The following is a 26,855-nucleotide window of genomic DNA, read 5'->3' as shown; positions in this document are numbered from 1 at the left end:
AGAAGAAGTGAGTGAGAAAACGTGTTCAGTAAATCAATGGAAATTCATTTGGCCACAGAATGTATTTTATTGTGTTTTGAAATGTGTGTGACGTTTTGGGATTGCACCATTGTGGAATTTTCACAAGACGCAATGTTTATAATTTACGCACACTACACTGAGCTCAGATGTATTTGTTGAAAATTATGGAGAATGAATTATCAGTTCAAAGGGTGTAGCAGTGGATCCAAGTCAGCTGTTTCATAAACCTTGTCTCAAATTTTGGGGTGTTTTTTTGCTGAAATAGACTATCCAAAGGGTGTTTTATATGTACAAATAATATATACATACACATATGTTATAATGTCTAATAAATTATATATTTTTTCTTTCTCAGTTAATAAAAATGGCAAATGAAAGTATGTTCAATACTGAATATGTAGAGGGTAATAACTTAACTTTTAAACCCTAAAGATGGAGGATGATATATGGTGATCTGTCTGATCTAATACATCAAGACCAGAGTCTTCAAGGAAGACACAGGACAGTGGATGTAAATGTTCTATCGCAACACAACATGTATGTGTACTTCAGTTTAAATTGGATGTGTTTTAAACTGTGTATAAAGTGCATGTTTTATCTGAATTAATTAAATTAATGAGGTACATTGTATAAACTGAAGTAATTTGAATGCAGATTTATGAAGCAATTATATTTAGTAATCCATTATATATTATTTTTAAGTTATTTTCAAATGGCTAATTTTTGAACGACAGTATTGCTGGGAGTTTTTTCTTTACGAAATCTTGACATGCAGTGCTGTTACAGAGAAAAAATTGCTGCCCTCCTTTTGTAATAAACCACCTTTCAGAAGCTGAAATGTCAGACCATGCTGAAACTTGTTTATGTGGGTTTATCTACAATATTTCAATCTGACACCATAAAACTGAAAACAAATGTCAGCAGAGACTCTTATCTTAAAAGTGTAACAGTTAACATTACATTTAAACACAACACGTACGTGTGAAAACACGTAAGTGTGAAAACAAACACAGCCATTGTTCCTAATCTTTTATTGGCTGTGAAGTACAAACTTTAAATACAGTCATGCACCACTTAATAACGTTTCACTGAACAACTAACCGCATATACGATGGTGGTCCCATAAGATTATAATGGAGCTGAAAAATTCTTATCGATCACATTGTGCTGCGACGTTACAACGGTTACGACGTCGCTAGTCGATAAGATTTTTTTTTCACATGTTCGTGGTGGTGCTGCTCTAAACAAACCTACTGCACTTCCAGTTGTATAAAAGTGTAGCACGTACAATTATGTACGGTACGCAGTACTTAATAATGATAATAAACACCTATGTTACTGCTTTATGTTTTTACTATGCTCTACTTTTTATCCTTATTTTAGTGTACTCTTTCTACTCTCTCTTTAAAAAAGGTTTACTGTGAAACAGTGTACTGTGTTATGCCGGCAGCAGCATCGTAAATCTCGTGTTTACCGCGTCTCTTGGCTGCATCGAGGTTATACCATCTAGTGTGTATAAGTACACTCTGTGATCGAGGCTATACCATCTATGTGTGTATAAGTACACTCTATGATCAAGGCTATACCATCTAGGTCTGTGTAAGTACACTCTATGATCGAGGCTATACCATTTAGATGTGTATAAGTACACTCTATGATCGATGCTATACCATCTAGGTGTGTATAAGTACACTCTATGATCGAGGCTATACCTTCTAAGTGTGTATAGGTACACTCTACGATCAAGGCAATACCATCTAAGTGTGTGTAAGTACACTCTATGATCGAGGCTATACTAGGTGTGTATAAGTACACTCTATGGTCGAGGATGTACCATCTAGGTGTGTATAAGTACACTCTGCGATTGAGGATGTACCATCTAGGTGTCTATAAGTACACTCTATGATCAAGGCTATACTAGGTGTGTATAAGTACACTCTATGATCGAGGATGTACCATCTAGGTGTGTATAAGTACACTCTATGATCAAGCTATACCATCTAGGTGTGTGTAAGTACACTCTATGATCGAGGCAATACCATCTAGGTGTGTGTAAGTACACTCTATGATCAAGCTATACCATCTAGGTGTGTGTAAGTACACTCTATGATCGAGGCAATACCATCTAGGTGTGTGTAAGTACACTCTATGATCAAGCTATACCATCTAGGTCTGTGTAAGTACACTCTATGATCGAGGCTATACCATCTAGATGTCTATAAGTACACTCTATGATCGAGGCTAAACCATCTAGGTGTGTATAAGTACACTCTATGATCAAGGCTATACCATCTAGGTGTGTGTAAGTACACTCTATGATCGAGGCTAAACCATCTAGGTGTGTATAAGTACATTCTGTGATGTTCGTACAACAACAAAATCGCCTAATAACGCATTTCTCAGAATGTATCCCCGTCATTGAGCGACATATGTCTGTAATTTTTCCCCAGTTTTGCAACTTTCAGGTACAAGTAGTAGCTAATATAAAAATATATGTTAAATTTCACATTCAAATTCATTCTCTCATGCGTACCTGGCTGGGGTCTCACTCACTAAAAAGCTCATCAGTTAACAAGAAAATTCAAGGTTCACTGAAGCCTGAAACAAGGACGGAGATGAGCGTGTCTTTTTCTAGTGATGTCTATGTGTTCTGTAATAAGCTGTGAAAGGACCTCTGCAAGCGTTTTTAAGAAATATAAGTCTATAATCGACTGCAGCATGTCAGTTGCCAGAGCACCTCAAGGCCAGACATGCTCTGACATGTCTTAAACATGTTCACCCTAATGTGACTTGAACGCTCCTTTTCCACTCCAAAGACGTAACCTCCTATACCTCCTTTATTTCTTTTATCACCATTAACCAATAGTTTTATTGCATTCAGTGCTAGTGTTTGCATTCCCTTGTACTGAGTTGCATGAAATTATCTACAGCTGATTGCCTTCCATCGAAAATCAGTTATCAACAAAGAGCAGAGAGCATTAATATTTGATTTAGTTCAATTCGATTTATTTTTACGGGGGTCTTCTCACACACTGACATGAAGCACTGAATTTAGGATCAGGAGACATAACAGAGGTTGGCAAAGCATTAAATTACAATAACTTTCTTTGTTGTTAATGCTGTAAGTAAGCCAACTGGCTGCGGAGGAAAGGAAAACAAAAACTCCCAAGAGAAAGCAAGGGAGAAAAAAATCCTTGGGGGGTCAAAGTGTCAGTGGCTGCCCACTGTCCTGGACATTCTAAAAACACTACACACTCATCAGCATTAACTTTAACTTGTCTTTAGTCCGTCGAATTTCACTTTGTTTTCATTTCAGAACAAGGCAATCACAGTCATCTACTGTATTTTCTCGGGAGTTCAGTGATCAGTGGATTGCACATAAGCACAAGGTCTTCGTAGCTTTGCAGGCTGTCCGTAACCAGGCCCTGTTACTTCCGCGTGCTGAAAAACACGTTGAGAGACTTTGGTGTGAACATAACAATCGGATTGTTAATCAAAGAGCATGACGTGAGTCTGCCTCAGTCGAGCCTTTTTATTCAAACACGGAGATGGCCGGCTATCAGCTTAACTCCTAAACAAACAGAGTGTTATCGTCCCCATTCAGCGACAATGTGTCTACGTAATTTAGGGGGTCTATAAAGGAAAAAAAGAGGATCCTGTTTCGAAATGTTTCCATCCTTTTTATTTAACAAAGAGCCAAAAGATGTTCGGGTTCTAGGGTCCTTTCTGTCCTGCAGTATTAATAAGTGACTTAGTAAGCCCTCCAACGGGGGCTGATATACCCTTGAGAGCGGAAAAACCTCAGAGTCCACCCAGCTCCCATGTGCTCTGCAGAATGAGCTCCTTTTCTGTGTCGCTGCTTCTCGTTCCCTGCCTTTTGTGGAGCTCGGAAGGAGTAATGGTCCAGGTGAGTTTCGCTCGCTGCCGCCGCGGGGTTCTGCCGCTCCTGCCCAGGGGACACGGCTCAAGTTTGATGATTGATGAGACTTCGTGACTGTTGCACAAACTGCGGCGTAGCGAAGACGAACCAGAATCATAGGTGTGAGGACCGTAGTCAGGTGTCGTCCGGCTTCAGCAAAATTGTAAAGCATGACGGCAGTCATTTTGTACTATATGTTATTCTTACATTTAGTGCCAGATAGGTTAATGCAGGAGTCACCAAACCCGATCATGAAGAGTGAGAAGGCCACAGGAAAATGTGCGGGTAGAACATGCGTTCTATTGTCTTTACATCTACTAAATAGACACAATACCGATGGCAGAATCTCTGACACGTCTTAAACTGGGATCAGTCTTGGTGAGATGGCAAAATAGAAACAGGCCCCTCTTAGTGTGGTTCTGGAAAGTTCTGGAACAGGTAGTGTTATATCTCATCCTTAGTCACTTCAGGTGGAGTTTAACCAAGATTCCAGCTCAAGCGTCATAGGGATGAGCGTACTGTGCCAAACACAGGTTGTTCACGGTACGAATTAGACTGCCTCCTTCCTGGAGACAACTTCTCACACACACACACATTGTCTGAAACCGCTTGTCCCAAGTAGGGTCATGATGAGTTGGAGCCTAACCCAGCAGCACAGGGCACAAGGCTGGATAGGTAAAGGATACACCCAGGACGGGACGCCAGACCCTCGCAAAGCGACCCAAGCAGATTGAACCCCAGACCTACCAGAGAGCAGGCACAGGCCAAACCCGCTGCGCCACCGTGCCCCCATGGCCCCCTCAACAACTTCTCATTTATTGTGAATTCTGGTAGTGTATTGGTTAGAGCTTCTGCTGCCCTTGGACCCATAAGTGGCAGCTGTAGATTCCGTTTCCACTTGTAGTACCCTTGAGTAAGGCACGTACCACAAGTTTCTTGAGTAAAATTATCCGGCTGTATAAATGAATAAACAATTGTAGGTACTTTACGCTTATAAGTTGCTTTGGAGAAAAGTGTCATCTAAATAAATAAATGTTCTGGGGTGTCCTGAAAGAAAAAAAACACTTTGAAATACTATGGAAAAACATTACCATTTACTCAAAAATTTCCATCTACCTTGCATGTAAATCTGAGTTGTTAGACAGTTAGGCTGAAAACATGAAGTTACCGCCCTTTCATGGTACTGTACTAGACAAGTAGTGGCTAGGGCTGCAGGTCCTGTGGTTTTAGGGTTGTCACTTTGCATCTTCAAAAGATAGAGCATTTAATAAAAGTTAATAATGTTGATCATGTCTTCTGCCAAATCGTGGAACCTTCTTCGTAAACACCAACAATAATGCAAGCAGATGTTTATTATAGGGTGGATGAGCACCTTTACCCCTTACTGTCTTTTATTCTCTTCATATATTCTTTATATGTTTGTGTGTTTGATCTGTCAAATGACAGTAAGTACAGCATATTTGTGTACCACTGACCTCCCCGCGCACAGCAAACACATAATTGTTGTGTTCATAAATAACCTTTGGACATCTGAGCAGATGTATTGCGTGATATGGGATGTTTCTGTTGTGCGCAGGTTGTCACGTTCAGCACCTCTTGTCAGTGAAATGCTCTGATTTGTGCCAAGGAAACAACTGGACTGTGGGTTACTTCTGCTTATTTATTTCAGTCTGCAGCTCAAGTTTTGACAAACTCATTTCTGATCTTATTTGTGTTGCGATTCAAGAGCTCCAGTAAGACTAGCATTCTCAGAAAGAAATTTCAAGTATTTTGTACTCTAAATTAACTCTAAATTGGTCTGACAGTGTAAAATGGTAAATTTTCAAAACTGTCATTTATTTTACATTTATCGGGGGGTGTGGTGGCACAGTGGGTTGGACCACGGTCCTGCTCTCCGGTGGGTCTGGGGTTCAAGTCCTGCTTGGGGTGCCTTGCGACGGACTGGTGTCCCGTCCTGGGTGTGTCCCCTCCCCCTCCGGCCTTACGCCCTGTGTTGCTGGGTAGGCTCCGGTTCCCCGTGACCCCATATGGGACAAGCGGTTCTGGAAATGTGTGTGTGTGTGTGTGTGTGTGTGTGTGTGTATTTTACATTTTTTTAAAGCACATTTATCATCTAATGAAGCCCTGTCTTGTTTCCACAGTGTTGAAGGTAGGCAGCTGTGAGACCCAACAGCACCTTTTGCAGCCTTAATGTGGATTCTGTCTCCATCCCTGGAAAAGAGCATTTCAAATTATTGCTTTATCTTATAAGTGTAGTAAAGTACCAGAGTCAAACCTTGACATACCTTTGTCATTTGGACTTCTTTTATTTTCATATGATACAGATATATGTATATTTTATTAGAAGATGAAACACTGATGTTCAGTTAATTATAAATTCTTCTTCTAATATTACATTTACTAGACATACAGTATAATATAATTAAAAAGACATAATAGAAAGATCATATTATTATTTTTTGTAAATATTTATTTTGTAATAACATTGGCAAAGTTTACTTCTTCACTCTTTCTCCTCTACTCCTCCCCCAGGATGGTCCCTTCAGCTTCCCCCTAGAGTCTGTGAAGCTTCTGAAGGCCATGATCGATGGTACCCGGCTGACGAAGTCGAGCCCAGCCTCCGTGTGCACAAACCCCGGGCTGCCAGAGGAGCTGCAGCCCTTGTGCCAGAGCGAGGAAGCGAGCGCAGTCTTCTCCAGGCTCAGTAAGACTAGATCTGGACCACTTCTAGGGGTCCTTGTCATTTTCAGCTGATCTCTTCTGTCCCGTGGCCTTCTTTTATTTACTGTGGCACAAAACAGGGCGAACCTCCAGCTGCCTGTTCATCAGTCCTATCAAAGGCGATTGCTGGGGGGGCTGCAAGACCTTCCGTCCCCTGATCAAACATGGGCAGTTATAGAAGCCTCAGAAAGCAGGTGGTACGAAATCCCGACAGCAACTGAAGGAAGTGTACAATGAAGCACGCCCACATCGTGCTCAGGAGCCACCTCCTTCGCCCCACTTTTGGCGAAAGAAAGCCAGCTGCTCCGCGCCTTCCAATCCAGCTGCGGTATACCAGCTGTGGGCTTCGTGAGCAGCCGAGGCGGTGCCTTCGGCGGGGTGCAGCTGTTGCGTTTGCCGAACATCCTGCCGGCACACAAGGTGTAGGTGCGAGGTGCTCAAGAGCGAGCCTGATAAGAGCGTGTCGAAAACCAAATAAAGCGTGGAAAGCCAATAAAAGTACGTGCAGCATAAAGACCATTTGGAGGACATTAAAGGCACTGTAAACATGAGTGATGGGCAACACCCTTCCTTTATCAGTACCCTGAAGGGTCCCTTGGGTTAGTCACGCTGATAAATGTCTGCTCCGCCGACAAGTCAACACTCACTTCCGTTTGTCGCCTTTGCAGTCGACATCATCACTCCGCCAGACCCGTGTGAGATCTGTGTCAACGCTGCGTGTACCGGCTGCCTGTAGCACGTTGATGAGTAACACACATCTGGAGCTGTGACCAGGTGAGCGCAGTGGGGGGCGCACGCACTCGGATGGACCCAAAAGGCCGCAGCAAACGCACCTCTAATGTGGAGGGAAGGGCTCCAGACACCTGGACAGATTTCAAACATCCTGGACAGCTGGACACCTCAGCAGTGTGGACTGTACCACAGGAAATGAATGAAAGAATGAATGAAAGAATGAATTTCAGTGGTGTTTGTGTAACTGTTGAATGTGGGGTGTATTCGAAATTATGTGGCATATGTTATAATAGATCATGATATATTTCTCACTGGCAACTTTAGAAAAACTATAAACTTAGATTGATTACAACATAAATAGTACGGGGGGGTGCAGTGGAGCAACGGGCTTGGTCGGGTCCTGCTCTCTGGTGGGTCTGGGGTTCGAGTGCTGCTTGAGGTGCCTTGTGATGGACTGGCGTCCCCTCCTGGGTGTGTCCCCTACCCCCCAGCCTTACACCCTATGTTGCCAGGTCAGGCTCTGGCTCGCCACGACCCCGCTTGGGACAAGCGGCTTCAATCAATGTGCGTGTGTAAATAGTCATACTTTATTTCATTATTTACTATTCATACACTGGCCTCCAGTGTAAGAATATTGCCATCTAGTGGCAATTCTGTACATGAATATTTAAATTATGCTCTTCATAAATTAAATTGTAATCAAGTAACTGAACATTTTCTACAGTAATATTTTGAAAAACTTGCTTCCATACTAGGGGGTGCGGTGGCGCAGTGGTGCAGTGGGTTGGACCGCAGTCCTGCTCTCCAGTGGGTCTGGGGTTCGAGTCCTGCTTGGGGTGCCTTGTGACGGACTGGCGTCCCGTCCTGGGTGTGTCCCCTCTCCCTCCAGCCTTACGCCCTGTGTTGCCGGGTGGGCTCCGGTTCCCTGCGGCCCTGTATGGGACAAGTGGTTCTGAAAATGTGTGTGTGTGTGTGTGTGTGTGTGTGTGTGCTTCAACACTCAGCCTCAGAACAGCAGGGACAGCAGACATATTCCTAAAATTCAAACACAGGTTTCAGTGTTAATGACAAATACAGGACTGCATTACACTTGGGCAAAAAAGTTGAAAGTTTGAGGCCCTGGTGATGCACAAACTTTTAAACTCATAAATAAGGTACCTAACAGTGTTATTCTGGCGAAGTCCTGATGGTTTCTCAGGATATGCATATTTAGAAAGGTAAGCTTTCCTGCTGGGTTTCGCAAAAATCTGCCGAGTAAATTCATAATATTGCATCACACATTTACATTCATTTATTTATCTGACACTTTTCTCCAAAGCGACTGACAATGTTAAGGTATTTACAATTATTTACCCATTTGCACAGCTGGGTAATTTTACAGGAGTAAGCACCTTGCTCAAGGGTACCACAGTGCTTCCAGAAACACCAACAGTATTAACCCGAGGGCCATTGCAACAATTATTTCATATTCCTGAAGTGAGTGCACAATATTATACCAAATGACGAAATATTATTGTTATGAAAGGTTGTTTGTTACACTTTTATATTCCAGTAGAGGGAGACATGAACACACCTTTCACAGTCCTTTACCACTGTTTTTTAACCTGCCCTCAGCGAGAGATTGTATAAAAAGTTGATATTCTGAGAAGTTTTAAAATATTTCAGCTTGTTTGAACAATATTAGAAAGAAAATGTGTTATTAAAAAAAAACACTGTGAAAACAACCGTGGCTGGAGAGCTGTGGGTTCGGACACACGCTCATGTTCCTGTCGCCCTGCTGCGTCATATTACCCCTAAAATGAATTTTAAGTGATCCTACGAGTGAGGACAGGCAATCAAAAAAGTGTGTTTAACTGGAGAAGACAAGAGGCCACATGTGCTTTCAGCGATATTTCACTGGTGATTTTAGTGACTGTGTAACTGCAGAGGAAGGACACCACTTCTGCCTCCCAGCAACAGGAGGTTCTTTCTCTGGAGACCAACAGTTGAGCTGATCACAGCGCCGTACACAGCTCCACTCCGGAACTTTCTAGAATAAAGTGGGGGAAACACGACGCCGTGGCCCAGCCGCTGCTCTCGCGAGAGCGGTGAACGGAACAGGCCGCGACAAGTCGAGGCCATGATGCAATTTGCCCGATGATCCCAGTTCTTTGGTTCTTGCGAGCGCGGCCTTTGCTGCGGCTCCCCCCGAAAAAAACACGCTCGTCGGAGCGATTTTGGATACGGTACCTGTGACGCTTCAGTAACCAGCCACTCTCATTTGGTGCTGATCATATGATTTCTAAAACGCGGCAAATGAACCATGATGCCGGGCCACCCCCAATTAGTACTCTGTTTTAAGGGAAGCAAGCGCACGTTGCATAACCACGAAGGCAGCAGGGCGACATGGGAAACAGAGGACAGTGAAAACATGGACAGAACAGTTTCAGGGTCAAGTGTTAGGACATGCTGTACCAAACAAAAATGCATCCCTGTTTTTGTAACCTTGTGCAGGCGATGTCTCATATTGTGCACCCGGGACTGACATGCAAAGACACTTCATACAGCGCTGCGTCAAAGTGTGTGAACCCTATGGTCGTTATTATAGGGGTGGTCGTTATTCTGGAATATAATATTAAAATAAACGTATTAATAAAATGTAAATCTTAAATAATCAGAAAATTATGAGATATAGCTCTACTTGAAAGCATGTGACCCCAATAGGGATGGTCATTATTATTCATTGTATAAAATATTAAAACAGAAATAAAATCTGAATGTTAAATCCTAAAATAAAGTTATAAAATGAATAAATGACTATAATTTACACCTCTGATTCTACTTACCTACCTGGTGTAACCAGTGTAACTTGGGATTCACTTTTTTTCACACCTGCACTACTTGTGTGTTTGTACTGCACACATAATTTCCTCTAAAGCAACATATGGAATTTCTCTTTACACACTATTTTATCACATGAGAAACACTGATTCTCATTAAATAACCGTTTTGTGGTAAAACTAAGGGACCCAGGAGTTGTGTGTTTCCACACAGCACAAACTCACTACATCATGGGATACACCGAAGTTGCAATGTATATTCACAATGCTATAATCTCTGTAAACAAACAAATGTAAATTATCCCCCATTCACAGTGTGTACTGAAAGTTGAATGCATAATTTATACGGTGAAATCAACATGTTCTTAGACTGCATGGTAGGTAATCTTACAATTGGCAATCATTTCCTTCTGTCAATACATTAGTAATTGCTTGGCAGGTACTTTTACTAAAACTGGTTATTCAGCTGAACGGGTTTATAACATCAAGCTGATAGTGTAGTGGTAAGAGCTGCTTCTGTTGGACCCAAAGGTTGTAATCCCATCTCCAGCTGTAGCACCCTTGAGCGAGACACTAACCCTGAATTACACACACACAGTCTGAAACCACTCGTCCCGAGGTGAGCCGGAAACTAACCCAGCAACACAGGGTGCAAGGCTGGAGGGGGAGGGGACACACCCAGGACGGGACACCAGTCCTTCGCAAGGCACCCCAAACAGGACTCGAACCCCAGACCCACCAGAAAGCAGGACCCAGCCAAGTTTTTTTAAGTAAAACAAAATATAACAGCTAACCCAGGATCAGTCCTTCATAACCTGAAACACACACAGTGTCTGAACCGCTTGTCCTATTCGGGGGTGCGGGGAGCCCGGGCCTAACCCGGCAACATGGGGGGTAAGTGTGGTGTCCGAAAAGGAAGGTACACCGTTCTTTGGAGGTTTCCCTGAAACAAAGCACTGGAACACTTGAAGTGTGCAAACAAAGAGTTTATTAAGAACAGTAGCTCGCGTCACAAACTCACTTCACACCGCGGAACCTCGTCTGCGTTCGCGCGAAAAAGCCCCCGTTATATATAGTGCCCCCAATAACGGTTCCCGCTTCTTTTAGGAACTAACCAATAACAATTTTCCTTTGTCAACTTAAACCCTACAGGCCAGCAGGAACCTTTCTTTTACAAAACTTTCGAGGATTCGTTCTTGGTGTAAAAAACCACAGTAAGGCTGGAGAGGACACACCCAGGACAGGATGCCAGTCTGTCATAAGGTACCGTAAGTGGGACTCGAACCCCAGACCCACTGGAAAGCAGGAGCTGGTCCAACCCACTGCGCCACCGCACCCCCTCACCTAAAGCATTTTTTTTTAATTATAAAGTGTGATATTAACTTGAAATGTCAGGGGAAAGTTAAGCCCTCTTAAGGAAATAAGATCTAGCTCGACTGTATATTTTCTTGATGCTGGGTGTTCAGGGTGCAGAGGAAATAAGAGAGCAGCAGTTTATTGTTTTTCGCACAGGCCTGTGGGACTGCCATAGAATATTAGTGCAAAATCAGCGTAGATGATAAACAGTGAAGTATCCGGTGCCTTGGGAAAACATAGCAGGGATGGTTAATGAAAAACATAGGCACAAGGCATTGAAATACTAATGAAACACCAGCTCAGCGTCCATTCTGTGGTAGAAATTTCTTAGAGGGGGGTATTCTTCAATGTAAAAACAGTTTTATCTTACCATTGCATTTAACTTTACTCTGTTTCTGTCAAGTGAACACCTTGCATGTGGTTGGGTGTTAGAAAGTATGTCACTTTAAGAGCATCAAACATGCCATTATTATTATTATTATTATTATTATTATTACATTTACATGTATTCATTTAGCAGATGCTTTTCTCCAAAGCGACATACATCTCATAGAAAATACAATTTGTTCATTACATTAGCAGAAAGAGACGCTTAGTTGCAGACGTGTGATTCTTAAGTACAATTAGTGTCTTTCTTTCCACCATATGAACCAACGTTCATCACACGAGTAGCTACATAAAAGTCTGAACATCAACGATTCCTGATCACCTTCTTAGTATTTTTTAGACATGCCTTTTCTTTATATAATTGTTTAGAGATGATAATAAAAATAATAATAATAATAATAATAATAATAATAATTTTATTATTATTATTATTAGTAGCAGTAGTAGTAGTAGTAGTAGTATTACTGTTACTACTACTTCTGCTAAGCACTTCGAAAGAGATTTGTGATTGTGGAAGGCTGAAGCTCCCACATTCAATGATATGTTGTGAAAAAATGAGTACCAGGTGCGGCCAAGTGAAACAATCAGTCTCTGTACAACAATAAAAGGCCTGCGGGGCTGAAAACAGAAGCCGCTGGATTTGTTTGCTGGATGTCTGGAGGCAGACAGTTGTGGTTTGTGAGGGCTGAGGGTCCATTTCAGTTTGTTTCTCTCAGAGAGTCTTATTTTTTTTTCTTTCTCTCTCTCTCTCTTCTCCCCCCTGTAGAGGCTAACAAGCCATTTGCTGTAGCGTCCGGACGGGAGTCCGACACGGACGCGCGTTGCTATTACGTCCAAACACAGACGAAATATATAATGACTTCACGTGCAGTGTGAGGTTAGACGTGTACGGTGAATATTGTAAGACACTCGGTGGAAGTGAAACAAGAAACACGAGACCGGGAAACACACACGGTGTTGGAACTACGGTGAACAGTGAAACGCTAATCTGTGAGTCTGACCGCAACCCTGAGACGTGACGAAATACCGGACAGGAACGATGGACCAGGACTGAAGAACAAGAGGCAGGAACTGACGGGACGGGCACTCGGGACTGGAACATGCACACCTAGAAAACAAACTGAGGGAACAAGAGACTACCAATCGCCAACGAAGCACAAGAGAACTGCTGATTAAGAATCCGCGACTAGTTCTGCTCCGCTGGCTCCTTTTATACCTCCATGTCCTACGAGCCTGTGAGGTGATAGGTGAGCGTTAGCTAGCGGCACTGAGTGGCGCCGCCTCTGACCAGGAGGGGCAGTGACCCCGTGGGATGTGACAGTACCCCCCCCTCCAGGGGCGGCTCCAGCCGCAGAACGCCGGCGGGTAGGCGGTCGCCCCCGCCGTCGCGGAGCAGGCCGATCTGGATGACACTCATGGAAGTCCTCAATAAGAGCTGGGTCCAAGATGTCCCGTGCTGGTACCCAAGACTGCTCCTCCGGCCCATAGCCCTCCCAGTCGACCAGATAGTACAGCGTACCCCGTCTCCGTTTGGAGTCCAGGAGGGCCCTGACGGAGTAGGCAGGAGAACCATCCACATCCAACGGTGGAGGTGGAGCAACTGCTGGGCTCTGCAGGGCGGAAACACAATGGGGCTTGAGGCGCGAAACATGAAACGTGGGACAGATACGATAACGCGAGGGCAACTGAAGACGGTAAGAAACCGGGTTGATCCTCTTCAGGATCTTGAAGGGGCCGATGAAACGGGGGGCAAGCTTCTTCGAGGGCAAATGCAGTTTGAGATCCTGGGTGGACAACCATACTCTCTGCCCTGGCTGGTACAATACAGTCCTACGCCTTTTGTCGGCCTTCTCCTTTTGGTGGGATACCACCTCCTGGAGACGGACATGTGCGGATTCCCACACCGACTCACTCCTCTTGTACCAGTCGTCCACAGCTGGCAACCCACTGGTCTCCATCGTCCACGGGAACAGCGGAGGCTGGTAACCGAGCACACACTGGAAAGGAGTTAAGTTTGTGGACGAATGGACCAGGGAGTTCTGGGCGTACTCTGCCCAGGGGAGGTATCTGCTCCAATCCGCTTGATTCTGAGCACAATAACTCCGCAGGTAACGTCCAACCTCCTGGTTGAGGCGTTCCACTTGCCCATTAGACTGTGGATGATACCCAGAGGAGAGGCTGACTGAGACTCCTAAGCGGGCAAAGAAGGCCTTCCAGACTCTTGAGGTGAACTGGGGTCCCCTGTCCGAGACGACATCCTCTGGCAGGCCATACAGCCGGAAGACATGTTGGAACAGCAGTTCCGCGGTCTCCAGGGCTGTAGGTAGACCTTTCAGAGGAATCAGTCGACAGGCCTTGGAAAAGCGATCTATGACGACCAATATGGTGGTGTTTCCATCAGAACACGGAAGATCAGTAAGGAAGTCCACCGCTATATGGGACCATGGACGGTTGGGAATCGGGAGTGGCTCTAAAAGCCCTGCTGGCAGCTGCCGTGGGACCTTGGCCTGGGCACATGTGGTGCAGGCAAGGACGAAGTCTCGTACGTCCTGTTTCATGGATGGCCACCAGAAGCGTTCAGCGAGAAGCTTCAAGGTTCGGTTGACCCCTGGGTGTCCTGTACTTGGACCATCATGGGCCCAGTGTAGGAGCTCGGACCGAACAGTGGACGGGACGTATTCTTTGTCTTGGGGCTGCTCGTTGGGACCGGGTTCTTGACGTTGGGCTGCTTGGATATCGTCCAATAAAGCCCAACGGATAGGAGCCACAAACTGCGTCGGGGACAAGATGGTGTCTGGTGGGGAGAGCTGAGGCGATACCTCGAACAAACGGGACAGGGCATCGGCCTTGCCGTTCTTGGAGCCAGGACGATAGGTCACCGTGAAACGGAACCTGGTGAAGAACATGGCCCACCGCGCCTGTCTGGAATTGAGCCTCTTTGCCTTCTGCAGATACTCCAGGTTCCGGTGATCAGTTAACACTAAGAATGGGTGCGTAGCCCCCTCTAACCAATGTCTCCACTCTTCTAAGGCCATCTTTATGGCTAAGAGCTCCCTGTTTCCTACATCATAATTCTGTTCAGTAGGCGACATCTTGTGTGAGAAATACGCACATGGATAGAGCTTCAGGGGACTTCCCTGGCGCTGTGAGAGCACTGCCCCTACCCCGGCCTCAGAAGCATCAACCTCCACAATAAAGGGCAGTTTGGGATCAGGGTGCTTCAGGATTGGGGCAGAAGTAAAACGCTGCTTTAGGTCTTCAAAGGCCTGACTCGCCTCAGGAGTCCAGGTCAGGCGCCTAGGGGCTCCTTTTAACAGCGCAGTCAACGGGGCTGCAACGGAACTGAAGTTCCTTATGAAGCGCCTATAGAAATTCGCAAAACCTAGGAACCGTTGCAGGTCCTTTACTGTCTTTGGCTGAGGCCATGACAGAACTGCCGAGACCTTCTGTGGATCCATCGTGACCCCGTTGGGTGTTAGGATGTACCCCAGGAAATCCACAGAGTGCACATGGAACTGGCACTTCTCCCCTTTCACGTACAGCTTATGTGCTGCCAGCTTTTGCAACACCTCCCTGACATGTCCAATATGCTCCTCACGGGACCGAGAAAAGATCAGGATATCATCCAGATACACTAATACTGAGCGATTAATTAGTTCTCTGAGTACTTCATTAACAAAAGCCTGGAATACGGAAGGTGCATTCGCCAGGCCAAAAGGCATGACCAGGTACTCATAATGGCCGAGGGCGGTGCTAAAGGCGGTCTTCCACTCATCCCCTTCCCTAACGCGAATCAGGTTATATGCACTCCTAAGGTCCAGTTTAGTAAAGATGGTAGCACCGGAAACCTGTTCGAGGGCCGACGTGATAAGAGGCAAGGGGTGCGGGTACTTCACAGTAATGGCATTTAGCCCCCGATAATCAATACAGGGGCGCAAACCCCCGTCCTTTTTCTCAACAAAGAAAAAGCCAGCGGAAGCTGGAGAGGTAGACGGCCGGATGAATCCGGCTTCTAGTGCCTCCGTTATATAAGCCTCCATTGCCTGATGTTCAGGTTGAGAAAGAGGGTATACCCGCCCCCTAGGGGGTGTAGTGCCCGAAAAAAGATCTATAGCACAATCCCAAGGTCTATGAGGAGGCAGTTCTGCAGCCTTGTGTTTGCTAAACACCGCCACTAGATCTGCATACTCCCTTGGAAGCTGCAGGGGAAGATCTGCATTAGGGCTCTCTATGGATGTGGAGTTACAAGACGTCTCCAGGTGTTTGGGACACTGCTGTCCCCAAGACAGCAGTTTCCCCTCACTCCAAGAGATAATAGGGTCATGGGTGCATAACCATGGATATCCCAAAATAATGGGGTTATCAGGGGACTTAATCAGATAGAACCATATCTGTTCCTTATGGAGTGGCCCTACCTGCATAGTAACGGGCTCTGTGCGCTGTTCTACACGCCCCGACCCGATTGGAGCGCCATCAATAGCTTTAATAGCCAGGGGTTTTGGGCATCGGGCACAGGGCAAGCCCCAGGACGCGGCCATATCATGATCCATGAAATTCCCTGCAGCGCCGCTGTCTACCATAGCTTCCGTCTGCTGCTGCTGGAAACCCCAGGATACTGTAACTGGTAATGTCAACAGGGAGGTATGGAGAGATACATCACTCACCAGTAAGTCGGTCCGTTGGGATCCACGGGGTGGCCGCACTGGACAGGAAACCTGAACGTGATCCGCAGCTCCACAGTAAAAGCACAAGCGTTGCAGAAAACGGCGCCTCCTTTCCTCCTCTGTCAAACGCCCGTTACTGAGTCGTATTATTCCCTGTCTGACGCACTGTTCTTCGAGCCCTGCACAGCTGACAAGGTTGCGTGCTTGAGCCGGCTCACTGTCCACAGGGCTGTAGGGCACCTGCTGCCCTGGCGGCGTCGGGGTCCGGCTGGACCTGGAGTTGCTCCGGTAATCCGGCGAGAACTCCTGAGAGAGTGGTCTTGACAATCGGGGGCTGGATGTCTTCTCCACTGGAGACCTGGAACGCACCTGAAAACTCTTGGTGCTGGGGAAGAACTGTCTCTCTGTCTTTCTGTCTGGGCTAGGGGGTGACTCTGGAGAGTAGGGCCCTGGGAACAGAGAGGCTGGACTGGAGATTGAGTATTCTGTGTAATTCTGGTTCTCACCTCTACTACCTTGCAAAGCCTCCGGGAAGGGAACGGACAGCTGCTCAGTAGCGCTGATCCCATTGGTCTGCACAGGGCTCGTGGGCTCCGCGCGAGGACCCGAGGAAGCATAAAGACGATCAAAAAGACATGTCCGCCAATCATCATGCGTTTGCGAACTGGTAGGATCGGCGCCCCGCCCACCGCGACCGAGGAGTCGTGTCAACCGCCCCAACTGATCTGTGAGGCGGCTAGCGGCATTTGCGCAAACCAGGAGCCGTTCTTGGTTCGCCTCTGTCAGATCCGCCAGCTCACGCCATTCCGCTGAAGTCATATTAGCAGGCGGATTCTTCTGTAGCGTCCGGACGGGAGTCCGACACGGACGCGCGTTGCTATTACGTCCAAACACAGACGAAATATATAATGACTTCACGTGCAGTGTGAGGTTAGACGTGTACGGTGAATATTGTAAGACACTCGGTGGAAGTGAAACAAGAAACACGAGACCGGGAAACACACACGGTGTTGGAACTACGGTGAACAGTGAAACGCTAATCTGTGAGTCTGACCGCAACCCTGAGACGTGACGAAATACCGGACAGGAACGATGGACCAGGACTGAAGAACAAGAGGCAGGAACTGACGGGACGGGCACTCGGGACTGGAACATGCACACCTAGAAAACAAACTGAGGGAACAAGAGACTACCAATCGCCAACGAAGCACAAGAGAACTGCTGATTAAGAATCCGCGACTAGTTCTGCTCCGCTGGCTCCTTTTATACCTCCATGTCCTACGAGCCTGTGAGGTGATAGGTGAGCGTTAGCTAGCGGCACTGAGTGGCGCCGCCTCTGACCAGGAGGGGCAGTGACCCCGTGGGATGTGACATTTGCCTTCTGTTTGTTTGTGTTAGATAGAGAATTTTGGCTTTTGACTGTTGTAAACAGCATCCTTGCCTGATCATTCGTTGAACTGTACAAGCCCTGATATGTCGCAGTCATGTTTCTGGAAAAAACTTGGGACAGTCAGGCAAAGTATTATTACAACTAATCAATATTCAAAATACGTACCGCTTTTGCAAATACAGCATATTAAACACGAATTTGTGGAAACTAAAGTATATTTTCAGTTATTTTTGTTCTAAATTTAATGTACTTTGAAAATAATAAATATGTTTAGTCTTACACCATACTTTCATTTATCAGTTTAATTGGATATTTTTATAGAACTTGATCATTAAAAAAGAACTGATCATAATTTGTAGATCATTACATTTATTTAGCTGATGGTTTTCTCCCAAGCAATTTATAACATGAAGCTACCTGTGCATTTTTCCAGCTGACTAATTTTACTGGAGCAAACCAGGGTAAGTACATTGCTCAACGGGGGATTGAACCTTTGACCTTTGAGTTTAACAACGGCAGAGCTAAACACTACACTGCGAGCTACTCCAGCCAACAAAAAGCCAACATGTCACATATCTGACATCTTTTTTTTGTTTATGGGTTTGTTTTTTTTTATATTTGTTAAGACTCAGTAAATAAGTGTGTGTTTATTGTCAGTGTTTCAGAAGCAGTTACTGTGAAACATTGTATTAGTGACAAAGACAGCATCCTTCTCCCGCCATGTAACTCTTACTCCTGGGAGTGTTGAGTGTAGTCCGTCAACAAAGATCTCATGCGCAGAGCAACGGGTGGACATGAAGGGGACAAAGACAATGAGTGTCAGTCACAGAGGGCTACGCTGGAAGTCATGGGAACAAGTTCTTAATGTGGAACCACACCAAAGAGGTCTAAAATAAACCCATGAAGAATTTAAGGGTTTAAACTTAGGCTGGATACAAAAAATCCTCAGCAAACTATATTCCAATAGTAAGAGCTCTTTATTAGCGTCTACTTACTACTTTATTTATTGGTGTGTATGTTCACGCACCCACACTTGGAGGACGTTATGAAGGTAGCACCTGCCTTGTGACATTGATATGGTAATTAAACATCAACTCAGTGCCCATTCTGTGGTTTTTGGGCCCCTGTGGGATGCCTGCCAGTTTCCATGGCCGACTGAATGGGCCCACAGCTGTAGGCTTAGGGAAAGGTGCCAACCGCCAGGACGAGAGGCTGCTGACGTTACCGTGCCAACATGCCTTCTGCCTGAAAATCGTGGGCCGTGATTCTGGTGACAGGATTCAAATCACTGGAATGAATTTAAATAGCGCCACATTTACACAAGTGTTTTCTCTATTAATTATCTAATCAAACTCTTCATGCGACTTCAACAACCAGTGACGTTGTTCTCCCACTATTATCAGTTCGTTAATATTTTACAAAAACCTGCTGTGACTTGTGCGTTTCCCTTTACATTTATTCATTTAGCCAAAGCTATTCCCCAGAATCACTTAAAATAATGTAGTCAAACAGCTGGATCTTTTTTTTCTTCTACAGCCACTTACCATGAGTACCTTGCTCAAGAGCACTACAACAGGAGGTCAGATTCAAACCTGCAACCTTCGGGTGTAATGGCAGCAGACCTAAACTGCGCTATCGGCTGCTTTTTCAATGGCTTTGAAGAACTCTTTAATGAGAAGTCGTCTACATGGGTGTCTTTACCCCACAGCATATACCCAGATTTCCAGTGTAGATTATTATCATTCCTATGCAGCAGCTAAGAGTCGTGTACAAACATTCGGTACGGAAGTTCCTGCCATCGCGCTGCGATCATCACTGAGTCACACGTGCTTCCACTGATAAGAATAAGGACCCAGTGGGGGAGATGTGAAGCTGCATCACGTTTGTTTAAATTTTTACCATGTTAGATCAAGGTGACCTGGTCCTTTTGGTGACCCCTCCCCAGGGCACAGGGAACAGGACATGGTAAGAAAAATATTCTGTTGAAGTTTTTATGACAAAATCCAAACTAGAATTCCACAAAATATATCAAGTCAGTCAAGGAATGAATCCTTATTGTCATGGAAGCTCCTTTGCACTGGTAATAAATGATTCGTTAACACACTTCTGCAAATTTTGTTTGCCCAAAAGCACAGGATACAGTGTTTTTGAGATTATACAAGTAGTGCGCTAGACGACTTAAAGAGGATACCGTTGTGACATTCAGATAAACACACACGCACGCGCACACACTCACACACACTCACACACATGCCAAAGAGATATCCTCATGTGTGACTATTTCTCCACCTGACGTACAAGGCCGAAACAGGATCACTGTCTCCATCTGAAAGACCCCCCAGAGTTGGCACGTAGCCTAGTAACATCACCGGTCCCTTGTGTATCTTTCATGTGATTTGACACGGACTGGATTTGTTTTTGTTCTTCTTACAATCAAAACCAATTCTGTAATGTTTATTCCAGTATGTGCTTTATTGAAAAAGTTTATTTGCTTTAGACATATTTTCCCATCTAAAAAGTTCTTCAAGACTGATTCATATATGCACACCTGTGTATGCTCTTTGCTGAATCAAAATCTGGTGGAAATACTGGTTGCAGTTGTTAAATTGCTCCTAAAATGCATGGAAAACGTATCACAGAGGCCTGTATAAAACTTTAATAACTTTAACTCTGAACATAATTAACCATTTTATACAGAATACTGTGTTTTTCAGTTAATGGGATTGGACTTTCCCACTGGCTAACCCCAAAACTGAAATGAGTTTAAACTTTAACACACTCGTGGAACTTGGACTGACAGTTATAGGAAAAAAATATTTCATGTGGGTCAGAACAAAGCCTGGAACCTGGGAAGCTATGCTAACATCCAAAGGATTAAAATTAACTAGTGAACTAAAATGAAAAAGGAAATTAAACATTAAATTGCTTTGGGACCAAAGTGCATTGTTTAACCCCGGTGTGCAGTATAGTCTGTCATACAAATGGGTAAATACATTTATTTCATTTTGATGATGCTTTTCTCCAAAAGAGCTTACAGTCTTAAGCTATTTAGAGTTATTTACCTCTTTATATAGCAGGGTAATTTTTTTACTGGCGCAATTTAAGATAAGTACTAGTACTGTCAATGGTACTAGACCCAGAGGTGAGATTCCAACCTATGACCTTTAGATCTAAGGAAGCAGCTCTAACCACTGCACTACCAGCTACCCCCAGTTTGCACTCCGAAAGTAGGAATTGCTGTTATCATCAAGACCACCCATCCATTGTCAACAACCGTTTAACCCAAGCTGGGTGGTAGTGAGCTGGAACTTCACCCAGTGCAAGGCTGATGGGCAAGGGGACACAACCAAGACAAGACACCACTCCGTTGCAACGCACCCCAAGCAGGGCTTGAACCCCAGACCCACCACACAGCAAGCACCAACTGAACACACCATGTCCCCCTCATCTACAGACCAACAATGCAAAATACACATTGTCTGAACTGCTTGTCCCATACAGGGTCTCAGGGAGCCAGAAGCTAACCTGGCAACACAGGGCATAAGGCTGGAGGGGGAGGGGACCCAACCAAGATGGGATGCAAGTCTGCTGCAAGGCACCCCAAGCAGAACTTGAACTCCAGACCCCCTGGGGAACAGGACCCAGTTCAACCCACTGTGCTACTGCACTACTACGCCCACCCCCCCCCCAATGCAAAATAACAATAGCCAAACAATATATAGTAAGCGGCTCAGCGATAGCTGTAATGTCACTTCGATGAAAATAAAAACATGCAACAGGACAAATGAATAATGTTCATCTTAGTTCATAGAACTAAGTAAAGAAGAGGATTATAGCAAATGTAATGTAAACTGAAAATAGTGAAAAAAAAAAAAAGATAAGAACATTGCAACACACAGAGGGTCACAGCAAACCGGAGCCTAACCTGATAATACAGGGTGCTGGGCCGGAGGGGAAACACCCAGGACAGGATGCCAGTCCCTTGCAAGGTCCCCCACGTGGGACTTGAACCCCAGACCCACCAGAAAGCAGGCAGGCAGAGGCCAAACCTGCTGTGCCGCTGGACCCCCCTACACAATACAACCCTAAAATACAAAACTTTGAAGTTCAGAGCACTTTAGGAGCACAAACCAACATATGGTATAAATGGGGTAAAAGACTAATTGAAAGAAGGGCAGGATTTGCAGAAACAGTGCACAGATATGTCTACATTAAGATCATTCTGAAGTACTGTACTTTATTTAATGTGTCCTTGTCTCCACCCACTTTTCGAAAGTTTTACTGACGCTATCTCCATAAAAAGAGGAGCTCCAGCTGCATTACAGCTGTGTTACAATGCTCCCCCGAGATTTGTCCTCCTTGTTCCTGATGGAGCACTTGCGCTCGCTCATTTATGTCTTTAAGTCTTTTTGCTTGACCGGGTCCTGCTCTCCAGTGGGGCTGGGGTTTCAGTCCTGCTTGGCGTGCCTTGCGACAGACTGGCATCCCATCCTGGGTGTGTCTCCTCCCCCTCCAGCCTCGTGCCCTGTGTTGCTGGGTTAGGCTCTCGTTTGTAGTGACCCCGCTTGGGACAAGAAGTTTCAAACAATGTGCGCATGTGTTTTAGACATGTAATAAAGGTGAAGCAAGGGCAGCGTAGAGAAGACACTACACATGGAGAGATCAGGTGAACATGATTTTCACTTTGTTTTGTATAAGCGCACATGTCCAAATGAATCACTGGTGATCATTGCCGCACAGAAGATGCCACTATAACCCTTGGAATTACCCTTTGAATCACTTGCGTTTACACATGTGCAGCTTATTTTCTACTCATAAAAGTATTTGTTCGCGTGTGCTCTGCCATCTTTTCTTTATTTTCCATGAACCAGGAAGATCCGAGCACCCGAGGTTTTTATTTCATTATAATAAGCTGAGAGTGTCTTTTTTTTTTTCCAGTTTTTTTCCTGCAATTTTTTGTAGAAGATGAATAATCAAAACCAAAACATTTAATGAGGTCAGCAGAAGGAATGCCACGGGCCACATGTTGTTCGTAGAATACAATCCGTAACCTTAAACAGAGCAACGTCTGTGAATCCCGTTGTAATCATTTTATGGAGTTGGGATTGAAAATAATTTCAGTAACAAGAGGAAAATCAATTTTGCTCAGTCACATGTAAAACTTCTAAACCTTCAGATGTGTTTCAGGAGTCTGGCTCTTACGTGGACTAACTAGTGTATTTAAGTGCTTGTTTGCTCAGCAAAAACAACTAGTTGGGACTAGAAGCTGGTAATAGAGCGGTTAGTGCTTTGGACCCAGCAGTTATAGGTTCAAATCCCAGCTCTTGTGCCCTTGAGCAAGGTACTGAACCTAAATTGCCCTGTTGTATGAATAATAGGAGGTATTTTTAACACTGTAAGTTGCTTTGGCAAAAAGCATCAGCTAAATGAATAAATGTAATTGCAGACATTTAATCAGTAGAACAGTTTGTGGGAAGAAAAGAGGCTGGAAAATAGCACTTGTGGTGAGTGAAATGAGGTTTTATTGCAACAAATAAAATTTTTGTGCAACAAACAACACGAAGAGTGATGGGAGCAGTAGAACGGGGACGTGGCAGGATCAGGGGCAGGTGAATAGGTTCATAAATCTGAGGGTTCCGTCTTCAGCCCTTCACCGTACTAATGTAGGAACGAATTAAGTAGATTGTTAGTAACAAGTTTTCTAGTTATTAGTTTGTTGGGTGGTCCAATCCCCCCCCAACTTTGCTGTACCAGACAAAGCATGCCATGGACAGCATGTGTACCAGCTTCCTCCTGCAGTCCAAAGAAATGTTCAGGGTGGACTGGTGACTCTAAATCACCTTTAGTGAGTGAGTGAGTGTGTTTGATTGTCCCACAATGGGGTGGGGTCCCGTACCCCTCCTAGCCTAGCACCCGGTGAATCCAGGATGTGCTCCATACCGCCACGACCCTGAGGAAATGGGTAACGAATGTGAGTGGTCCAGAGTTACAGAGCTCAGTTGGTTTTCGGTAAAATATGCCAAATGAGCTCCTTCTGCTAAATGAAAGGAAGTCCTGGAGAAAAGAACGCAGAGTCAACAAATGAGATACATTCACCCCCCTACTACACATCACTTCTTTCCCCCAAAAGGAGTCTTGCAATTATATAGCTGGGTAATTTTACTAGAGCAATTCAGGATAAGTACCTCATTGACTAGTATTATGGCCAGAGGTGGGATTAAAACCTGCGACCTATGGGCGCTAACGACTACACTATGACCTACTCCAGCCCACAAAAAGTCAACATGTCGCACATCTGACATTTGTTTTTTTTGTTTGTAAGTTAGTTTTTTTATATTTGTTAAGACTCAGCAAACAAGTATGTGTTTATTCTCAGCGTTTCGGAAGCACACACATTTTCAGAACCGCTTGTCCCATACGGGGTCACGGGGAACCGGAGCCCACCTGGCAACACAGGGCGCAAGGCCAGAGGGGGAGGGGACACACCCAGGACAGGACGCCAGTCCATCGCAAGGCGCCCCAAGCGGGACTCGAACCCCAGACCCACCGGAGAGCAAGACTGTGGTGCAACCTACTGCGCCATCGCATCCCCCTATGTTTTGGAAGCAGTTACTGTGAAACATCGTATTAGTGACAAAGACAACATTCTTCTCCCACCATGTAACTCTTGCTCCTGGGAGTGTTGAGTGTAGTCCGTCAACGAAGATCTCAGGCGCAGAGCAACGGGTGGACATGAAGGGGACAAAGGCAATGAGTGTCAGTCACAGAGGGCTACGCTGGAAGTCAGAGGAACAAGTTCCTGCTACAGCTGGGATTCATACCTGCAACCTATAGGGCAAAAGGAGCACTTCTAACCACTATACTACCAGCTCTTTGCTCATAGCTTTTCCTGTTCAGTTCTCTTACCAATAATCAGTGCAGGTGACATTCAGTCCAGCACGATGAACCGATTCCTTCTGAACATTTCCAAGGGGCAGTGAGTGAGACTACAAGCCAGTATGTTGTGAGAACAGGACCCAGTGCTTTCACTTGAGAGCTGGTACTCCACAGTCTGGTTTGCATATCTGCCTGTTCACATTTATATCTGCTTTTGCACCATTTAAATGCAATTGTGTAATTATTCATTTATTTATTGGAGTGCTGCTTTTATTCCGGGGGGTACGGTGACGCAGTGGGTTGGACTGGGTCCTGCTCTCCGGTGGGTCTGGGGTTCAAGTCCTGCTTGGGGTGCCTTGCGATGGACTGGTGTCCTGTCCTGGGTGTGTTCCCTCCCCCTCCAGCCTTTCCCCCTCTGTTGCCGGCTCCCAGCGACCCCATATGGGACAAGCGGTTCTGTGTGTGTGTGTGTGTGTGTGTGTGTGTGTTTATTCTGAAAAATGGCTCCTGAAGAAGAAAAAAATGTATGTTTCAGCTACAGTGGAGAAGTGGGCAAAGCTTGTGTGAGTGGTTTGTAATTTAGAAAGAAGCTGGAAGCGTTCAAGCATTTACAGGGTGGTGAAAAAGAAAGACATTTCTCTTGCATTATGTTTGTCTAAACCCACAATTAAAAGTATTTATTCTAACAGAAGGGGGGCACAGTGGCACAGTGGGTTGGACTAGGTCCTGCTCTCCACTGGGTCTGGGGTTTGAGTCCTGCTTGGGGTGCCTTGTGACAGAGTGGTGTCCTGTCCTGGGTGTGTCCCCTCCCCCTCCAGCCTTACACCCTGTGTTGCTGGGTTAGGCTCTGGCTCTCCGCAACCCCCAATGAGAGAAGCAGTTCAGACAATGTGTGTGTGTGTATATTCTAAGAGAGATCAAAGGAAAATGAATAAAAAATAGTGCATTTTCCTGAAAGGGTTAATAAAGTACCTTTCCTGTCTTATTTTATCCAACGCAAGACCTAAAAGTGTCACCCTCTCCATCAGTCTCCTCCACCACCCGACTCCAACTCCCACACCTAATACCACAAGCCTTCGTCTTTCTCACGCTAGTCTACACGCTTGATCACAATAAGTTCACTTCATGACATCAAGTTTTTTTTTTATTTATATATAATTTGTCATTAATTGTTATTCTACTTTTAAATTACACAAATTCTTCCTTGTATTAGGCATCATTTACATTGATTATGGGGTGAATTTGGGATTAGAATGGAACAAATTGTAATTAATAATGGAATAAAAATTGGGCTGATAACACTACATAGTATCCCTTGAAAGTCGCTTTGGAGAAAAGCATCTGCTAAATAAATAAATGTAAATGTAAAAAATTTCATGACTCTGTGAGACTGGTGGTTTAAAGTGTTGGAAGAGTTTCCTTCCTCTGATAATCACTCATCTTTACATGAGCGTTATTCATTAGGAGACATTTTTTTGCACTCTGTTCGCACAAGGAGTCAATCCACTTGGGCAAAGGGGAAGAATGTTCATTCAACTGTGTCATCTATGCTGAGGGACATCTGTTTGGTGTCCACAAAAAGCATATAACATGGAAAGCACCCGCCCCCCCAACCCTCACCAGGAACCCTGGATCAGAGTTGGGCTGCCAGCGGCAGTGTAGATGGTTAATATTGTTTCTCATTGCAGAGATCTCCGTTTTCAGAGTCCAGGCATATTTCGCACTATCTGTGTTCTTTTAACTATTTGGATGAGTCAGCATCGTCTTGCAGCCTCTTTTTTCATCTGAGCATGTCTGAGCTCCTCTTTCACACAAAGTTCCTTTTTGATGCCCTGGGCAGTTTGAGGGCCTGTGAAAGCTAACTCTGTCACGCCATAATTCAAATGCAAATCTCAGTTTTGCACTCATTCCCTGGCTGAACACTCAACTGCACCAAGGCCAAGTTAATAAAACAACGTGTGTGAATGACT

The 26,855-nt window shown here is 45.0% G+C and overlaps 1 protein-coding gene across 1 annotated transcript; it reads left to right on the top strand.

The window, feature by feature from the left end:
- The first annotated feature begins 3,842 nt into the window (after positions 1 to 3,842).
- On the top strand, positions 3,843 to 7,799 carry LOC108918395 (guanylin-like). The gene is made up of 3 exons (XM_018725550.2): positions 3,843 to 3,928; positions 6,473 to 6,644; positions 7,330 to 7,799. Exons 1-3 carry the CDS (start codon positions 3,857 to 3,859, stop codon positions 7,395 to 7,397), a joined length of 312 nt encoding a protein of 103 aa, XP_018581066.1. The 5' UTR covers positions 3,843 to 3,856; the 3' UTR covers positions 7,398 to 7,799.
- The last annotated feature ends 19,056 nt before the right edge of the window (positions 7,800 to 26,855 follow it).

This window comes from Scleropages formosus, chromosome 22 (genome assembly GCF_900964775.1).
Source record: "Scleropages formosus chromosome 22, fSclFor1.1, whole genome shotgun sequence".
NCBI classification, from domain to species: Eukaryota; Metazoa; Chordata; class Actinopteri; order Osteoglossiformes; family Osteoglossidae; genus Scleropages; species Scleropages formosus.
This window is presented reverse-complemented; position numbering and strand designations above follow the sequence as displayed.